This window comes from Apteryx rowi, unplaced genomic scaffold, assembly GCF_003343035.1.
Source record: "Apteryx rowi isolate R43461 unplaced genomic scaffold, aptRow1 scaffold_12, whole genome shotgun sequence".
In the NCBI taxonomy this organism is placed as follows: domain Eukaryota; kingdom Metazoa; phylum Chordata; class Aves; order Apterygiformes; family Apterygidae; genus Apteryx; species Apteryx rowi.
In genome coordinates this window covers 3,647,598-3,655,657 of record NW_020447419.1, presented here as the reverse complement: position 1 = coordinate 3,655,657, position 8,060 = coordinate 3,647,598, and the positions used below count along the sequence as shown (strand labels likewise).

The window sequence follows — 8,060 nt, the reverse complement described above, 5'->3', positions numbered from 1 at the left end:
GGGACACCGCTAGCTACAGGCCTCCAACTAGACTCTGTACTGCTGATCACAACTCTCTGAGCTCTACCATTCAGCCAGTTCTCAATCCACCTCACTGTCCACTCATCCAGCCCACACTTCCTGAGCTTGTCTATGAGGATGCTATGGGAGACAGTGTCAAAAGCCTTGCTGAAGTCAAGGGAGACAACATCCACTGCTCTCCCCTCATCTACCCAGCCAGTCATTCCATCATAGAAGGCTATCAGATTGGTTAAGCATGATTTCCCCTTGGTGAAGCCATGCTGACTACTCCTGATCACTTTCTTTTCCTCCACATGCTTGGAGATGGCCTCCAGGATGAGCTGCTCCATCACCTTTCCAGGGATGGAGGTGAGGCTGACTGGCCTGTAGTTCCCTGGGTGGTCCTCCTTGCCCTTTTTGAAGACTGGGGTGACATTGGCTTTCTTCCAGTCTTCAGGCACCTCTCCTGTCCTCCATGACCTTTCAAAGATGATGGAGAGTGGCCTAGCAATAACATGCGCCAGCTCCCTCAGCACTCGTGGGTGCATCCCATCAGGGCCCATGGATTTGTGGATGTCAAGTTTGCTTAAATGATCTCTAATCCGATCCTCCTCGACCAAGGGAAAGTCTTCCTTTCTCCAGACTTTCTCTCTTGCCTCCAGGGTCTGGGGTTCCTGAGGGCTGGCCTGAGCAGTGAAGACTGAAGCAAAGAAGGCATTCAGTAACTCTAGTTTAATGAATTAATCCTTCTCTGAGTGAAGAAAGATATTCTTGTCCTTTGTTTATACAATGCCCTGCACTATTAGAGTGTGTATAACCTGATATTCCTCTTATTTGTTACCTGCAGGTGGGACTGATCATGTATTTTGTACGTACTCCATGTGAATGGGGCATGGATGCCATTTCTGCCACACTAACCTTCCTGTGGGAAGTGGTGGGTTACGTAGAGGGCCTTTTCTTCAAGGATCTCAAACAGACTATGAAAAAGGAACAGTGTGAAGTGAAATTGCTGGTGACTGCCTCAATGCCAGGTATAAGAACTGAGTCTTTAGAGCTTTTTCACTTCTAAGTTCACTTATTTGTTTACGACCACTTTGCTGCCAAAAGGTAGATCCATCAGAACTGGATCAGAAAAAGCCCTGCTTCAAAAAGCTCCGTATTTGAAGTCAGTTGTCCTTGAATTAAGGCTTCAGTCAGTAAATTCCAACTCTAATTCCTGGAGAGCCAGAAAGCTGTTTTAAGAGCTCTGAAAGAAGTAAACAGAAAGTGAATTAGAACAATCTGTTCAGCTCAGCTTTGTGCCAATTGGCCTGTGAAAGGCTGGTGGGATGAATCCTTGTAAGACTGTATCATTCAGAGCCAGTTTGATTTGATGCAGCCTCTTGTTTAAGTCTTGAGAAAGACCAAGAGGACCATGCTGTGAGCCTAGGACTTTAGGAGCCAGGCAAGAGATTTCCTGCTGAAAAACAGGCCTGACCTTTTAGGCTCATTCCTTCCTTGGAGTGACTGTTGCTGCTAAAGCTAGCTCAGTCCTTTAGGAACAGGTCAATTTCTTCTCAAATATGGAAGTATGAGGCTGTGCTAACACTGCATAATAGATTCCAGACAGGACTGACATTGTCTATCTGCTCAGGAATGAATTTTAACTATCACTTTTCCTCCATGGGCAATATTTTGAAATTGAGTTACTAAAAGCAGCCAGGGAGAATACAATTGCTTTTCTTCCTTTAGGCACAAAGACCCTTGTTGTGCATGGACAAAACGAGTGTGACATCCCAACTCAGTTACCAGTCCATGAGGACACACAGTTTGAAGCTCTTCTGAAGGTAAGAGTAAGTTTTTTGAACTGGACAAACCACTTAGTGGTAGATTCAGCTGCCGTATCTGTATGCCAGCAATAGGTTCTGCCTGATCTTCCTGTTTCAGTGTGGAGGAGAGAAGCTGTGCTCTGACAGACATTTCTGATTTCGTATGAGGAGAGGCTGGTTGCAAGAAACTGTTATGTTTTTGTTTAACAGGATCCCGTTTTAAAGGGTAATAGAAATGCCCTGACCTCACAGCCAGCCAAAACCCCATAAATGCAACTACATTTGAAGAAACTGCAGCATGTTGGGTATTTGCTGCATATTATTCTTTGGATAAATATGTAACTAACTGAAGTGTTTGTTTTAATCAACTATAAAGACTAAACAGAATGATCACGATCAGAAGTGATGGTTCAGTAGCCATGATGATATCTTGGGAAATGTGAGGTCAATCCCCTTTTCTGTCAAAAGATTTCCTGATGACCTTAACTGAGCCACGTAGGAAACAGGCTTGTTGTTGACACACAACGTAGCTGGACAAACTGGAATTGGGCATCTCAGTGCTTTGAAGGATTTGAACTTTAGTGCCTCTGTACATCCCCTATCTCTAAAACTTGGTGAGTACATAGTATGGAAATGGAATCTACAATATCCATATGAATCATTTAGCCAGACAAATACACCTAATATGAAGAGAGACATAGAAATAAGTAACATCAGTCCTCAGGACTGTGATACTAGCATGTTTTGATTGTTACAAACATGTTCATATATTTTTTGATTAAAAAAGGAAATTGAGAATTAGTGCCTAAAGAGTGTATCAGCCTGACTGAAACATTCAGGTTTGGGCCTTTATACATTAACTAGATAGTAATTTTTTGGATATTGTAGTCTTTGTACAAGACAGCTAATAAGTAACAAGGTGGGGGTTTTTTCTTTGTCTTCAGGAGTGTTTGGAGTTTTTTAACATACCTGAAACCCAGTCTTCTCATTACTTTTTGATGGATAAGCGATGGAATCTTATTCATTACAACAAGGTGAGGCAAAGGTGTAAGGTACAGATGATTTTGCTCTTTTTATCTCATCCTTTTTTAAACATCGGGGTTACCTGAAGGAAAACAGGCAGTCCGTAAATGGCCAGAATTCTGTCCTGTGGCACCACATCTCTGATGTTTAGTTGTGTGTGGTGGAAGACTGGAGTTTGTTAGAAGAGGGAAGAGACAGAAGTGGAGGCCTTCCTCTTAAGTCATTAATTTCTAACTTTCTCAGAAAAGAGAGAGGGCAAATTTCTCTTCTATTTATGCTCTTCTGTGATGCTTGACACTGACTGCAAGCCCCTACCTGAAAGCTTCAGAAGGTTCAAACAATGTCTTCTCGGATTTTTCTTTTGAGAGGCTGCACGTATTATCTTTGGTTCAATACCTGTGTGGTGTCAAGACTGGAATTGGATTGTATCTGGACACCTCCGGTACAGGCGGAATGATTTGGGTTTTTCTACCCCTGCCCATGGTTTAGCACACTTTCTGAGAGTGATGAAGGAGAGGAGATAGCATTTTTATTTTACCAGTGCCAGTTTCCTGATCCCCACTAAAGGGCCTTTTATTCAGTCCTGATGAGTGATACTGTTACAATTGTATTTGTTTAAAATACATGTTATTGTTTCTTCTCCTGGCAGACCTATGTGCGTGACATTTATCCTTTCCGGAGGTCAGTTTCTCCCCAGCTCAACCTGGTGCAGATGCATCCGGAAAAGGGTCAAGAGCTCATTCAGAAGCAGGTATCTTACTGTCACCAAACATCTCTGCCCAGAAACAAACCTCTGTAAATAAACCTTCCTTTCCCCTTCAAAGGTTTATGCTGCAGATATTGAGCTTTGCTGGAAAAGCAGCAATTGGCACGAAATCTGCCTTGGTGCCATTGGACAGGTGTATGGTATTTTGAGAAGAGTCAAAGAACACAATGTTAATTCCCTCCCCCTCTCTCCAACCAGTTTCTTTTAGGCGGATCATTTTGCATTCTCCTACCCTTAGCCCAAACAATGTCAATTGCCTCAGCTTCAAAGGATGCTTATTCCTTTCTCAGCACTGCCTCTGGCTCTTTAAGAACCTTTTTGAGGCCTTTTCTTCAGAAGTCTGTCTGGCTCTGGAGCTGGAACCATCTGTTCTACCTTCCTCTCTGTCCTCTCACTACAGAGAATGTTTCCTGTCTCTCCTCCTAGTCCTGCTCTCAGGTACTAGTCTTTTAGCAAAACCACCACCAGAGGCACAGCAGTAGTGACTGGTTCATCTGGGGAATCTCTGCCCTCAGGAGGGTACTGTCCTCCATATCTTCCAGCCTCGTGATGTGATAACCTGTCTGGTCCTGTTAATGCTGTGCAGCTCCCAGGAGGTCTCCCATAGGAGCTAAACCCTAACTAAAGCAGCAGGGCAGTGCCTTTAATGTGCTGCAAACCTTTCAGGGTATCATTTCTTTAGAGAGTAAGACGATAGTATTGAGCTCACTCCACCTGCAGAAAGCCACCTGCTCTGTTCTCCCACAAAGGCAGGGTTGTCTCGCTAGCACAGGACTGAGTGTTTAGGGAAAAGTTGCTCTAGGTGTATTCGGAAAGGATGACACTAAGCAGGGAATAAAGACAGAGGGGAGTGTGGTTACACTGTTAGAGTTCAGTATTAACAGCTTTATTATTTTAGCCAAAAAGCAGCTGCTGTAGTTGTATCCCTGGCAACTTTAGTGCAGGGACAGGAAATTATCATCAGGAATGGTTATAAAAAGCAGCTGTAAAGCTAGTTTAGTGGCTAACAGCTAGAATAATGGCAAATGTAGTTAATGCTGTCTCATATGTGTACAGTACAGAGTAGAGAAATATCCCATGTGCTGCACCTGTCAGCAGAAAATCTATGAAAAACTGAAACGACTTGAGATCATTTGGGTTGCTTCTCTGCCAGAGATTATTCTCATTGTGGGTCTAGGAGATGTGTCTCACATATCAAATCTGAGTTTGATATGCCCCACATCACCCAAAAAGATTTAAATGGCCTGTCCAGATTTTTCAGGGTATCATTTTGCATTCCACATTCTTCTATTTAGAAGACTTAGAGGCCAAAGTATTTCTAAGGTAAAACTTGAATCAAGCATCTGCTAGCCTCTCTGTAGTCATGCAGCAAGGTGTTGGACAATATCCAACTTCAGCAATGAAAACGGTGTGGTGGAGTCTGCCCACAGAGCAGCAATCCATAGGAAAGTACTTTCTTTATTGTTGAGTGAGCACCCAATTCTAAGCTGAGTGCACTTCAGCAAGGTCCTAGCAACTCAAGGACGTGGGAAGCTGAGCTTTGTCACACGTTAAGCCACGTGCTCCAAATTTTGGCTTCAGCCCGGTATCTAAGACCTGTCTCAAAACTGTTCCCGAAGACAGTTGCTTCTGCTACTGAGCATCACTCTGCCTTACAGTTACTCTCAGCACCTAAATAGAGTAGCTACTGTCTGATTAGTCCTCCCAGACAGAAGTTTAAAGGAGGCTGGTACAGTGTAACTAGGTTTCCCAGCTGGTGTAAACCAGAATAGATCATCTGAAGTCAACAGGGCTTTTTATGTTTTATGACTGTCTTTCTTTTGCAACCATATATACAGTTGCTATGGTTAGACACAAGCCAGCCTTGACCCAAAGGTACATAACCATTTCAACCAGATGCTGACTGCTGTCTGAGACCTTACAGAGAGCAACACAACTGTATGGCTTTCAGTTTGGAGTTGGTTTGTCGTTGACCAGCTTGGGGCTTACACAGGCAAAGCTTACATTGATCTGCAAAAGACCCCATAACATAGTTGCAAAGTGTTTGAAAGCCATTTGGGTCCCTCCATAAGACCTGACTGAAGTGTTGTTAAAACTTTACACACATAATCCACCTTTGATGAGCTGGGCTGAAAAACAGGGGTCAGTCAACTCTAGAGAAAGGTGCAGCATCAGCCCCTGTGACATTCAGCATGTTCCTCTGGGACTGCAGCATCCTGCCCATCAGAGAAAGCTGCAGAAGGACTATGCTAACCTCAAAAAGCGTATATAATTTTCTAAAGAGCTTTTTGACCAGATTGATTCTGCTCCTTGTCTCTTTTTCTCTCCCAGGTGTTCACCCGCAAGCTAGAAGAGGTGGGGCGGGTGTTGTTCCTCATATCACTGACACAGAAAATCCCTACTGCCCACAAGCAGTCCCATGTATCTATGCTCCAGGAAGACCTGCTCCGCTTGCCTTCCTTTCCCCGAAGTGCCATTGATGCCGAGTTCTCGCTCTTTAGCGACCCCCAAGGTATGGCCTTTTTGCTAGCTTCCTCTGGTGGTTGTACTGGGCCCAGAAGGTTTCTGTGAGGTACTTCATTTGCCTTAGTAACATACAGGCTTGTAGCACTACTGAAGGCTGATGAAAAACCTCTTCCTAGGAAAAATGATGCACAGATGTTGCATGCAAGCACAACAGCAGTAAAGGCTATGCTGTGTTAGAGGTCTGCAGGCAAGGCTGCTTTCTTTGCATCCAAGCCAGAATATGTTATAATTATGTATCATAATTATGTATTAAAATTATGTATGAGGCTAGAGCTGGACCTTATTTTTTCTATAATGAGAGTCTTTCTATTGATTTCTCTAAACTGTGATTCAGAGCTCCAGTTAGCAGCACTCTCCACACTTGCATTCCTAGCATCCTGTCTGTGGGCCGGTGTTTCAAACGCAAGCACCTGCAGCCCAGTTCAGAGAAAGTGTCTGGGACCCCACAGCATAACTACAGCTGAAAAGGACAGCTCAGAGCCCTTTACTGACCACTTTGTACAAGTGGTGGACCTACAATGAAGATGTAGGGACACAGAAACAGCCCTCCTCCTTTTAGAAACTTTGCCTTGAAAGTCGGCTGGGATTTCCAGTTTGATTTGGGCATTAAACAGGCTGCTGTGCTAGAAGCTGTTTCTTGCTGAGTTGTAAGCATTGGCAGGTTTTGTAACAGACCCTGCAGTCACTTGCTTTCCAAAGCATTATTGTAACTATGTATCAGTGTCCTGTAGTGTGTGGGACACTTGAGGATAAAACTACAGCATGAATCTGTACAACTGTCCAAGCTGCGTGAGGCAGATGATGAACTTTTGGTTGTATGTACAAGCTCAGATCAGCTTTCACTTGTAAGAGAATGAGAATTTCCAACCAGTGGGGAGCAGATTAAATGAGCTGTGCGATAGTCATCACTCTTAGCCTTCAAGTCTGTTGCTTTTAAACAAGGTTCACCAAGCCCAATGGGCACTTGTAGAGGTGCAGGATGGGTGAACTCATTTCAGAAGGCAAAAAAGGTCAGTGTTGCGGGAGGGATCTCTGTGGAGGCCTTTGGCCTCTGGTGTTGTGAGGCTGGCTGTGGTGGGCAGGGTTGATTGTTGTTGCCTTCTTCTTCACAGCTGGGAAAGAGCTCTTTGGTCTTGACACTCTTCAGAAAAGCCTGTGGATTAAGCTGCTGGAGGAGATGTTCCTTGGCATGCCCAGCGAGTTCCCCTGGGGGGATGAGATCATGCTGTTCTTGAATGTCTTCAACGGTGCTCTGATCCTGCACCCTGAGGACAGTGCCTTGTTGAGGCAGTATGCTGCCACAGTCATCAACACAGCCGTGCACTTTAACCACCTCTTCTCCCTCAGTGGATACCAGTGGGTCCTCCCGAGCATGTTGCAGGTGAGCCATTTCCCTGAGTCCCAGTGAAGTTACCGACTTTGGGGGCCCTGAGAAGACAAACAACAAATCAAGATGGTAAGGCCCAATTCAGCAGCCCCAATGCTACATTTTCTTTTCTTCTTTGTTGTAAGTAAATAAATATCTGTTTCCTTCACCGGTACTTCCACATAGAAATGTGAAATTTCTGGAAAATTTCTGGAGCTTGAGTCTCCCCCAGTGCTTTTTTCCTCCCAAGGATGGCTGAAATTTGGGAATAGTTGAAATATCTGGAATAGCTACTTGCTAATTGAAACTAAATTGTATTCACTTCTTCAAGTATGATAAATGTATTACCTGTAATTTAAATAGCAATAGAAAATAATGCTAAGTGTTTATGAAATAAAAATGTATGCTCTCTTTTCATTTGAATGATGAAAATATTATAGATGGCAAGTATTAGAGGTAGAGTTTCTCTTCACTTCAAGGTGCTTAACCATGTCCTTCTTCCTGTTGACGTTTGTGAAAAATTAGATACCTAAAATAAAAAACATCAATATCATTCTCTTCCAGACAAAAA

The 8,060-nt window shown here is 43.7% G+C and overlaps 1 protein-coding gene across 2 annotated transcripts in view; it reads left to right on the top strand.

Annotated features, from left to right (window-relative positions):
* UNC80 (unc-80 homolog, NALCN channel complex subunit) overlaps positions 1 to 8,060 on the top strand; it is a 140,433-nt gene that overhangs the window by 93,524 nt on the left and 38,849 nt on the right. For both annotated transcript variants that reach the window (XM_026088569.1, XM_026088561.1), the window contains exons 38-43: positions 848 to 1,031; positions 1,732 to 1,826; positions 2,753 to 2,842; positions 3,481 to 3,582; positions 5,929 to 6,109; positions 7,236 to 7,504. In XM_026088569.1, coding sequence (XP_025944354.1) covers positions 848 to 1,031; positions 1,732 to 1,826; positions 2,753 to 2,842; positions 3,481 to 3,582; positions 5,929 to 6,109; positions 7,236 to 7,504 — 921 coding nt within the window. The remainder of the gene's footprint in view (positions 1 to 847; positions 1,032 to 1,731; positions 1,827 to 2,752; positions 2,843 to 3,480; positions 3,583 to 5,928; positions 6,110 to 7,235; positions 7,505 to 8,060) is intronic.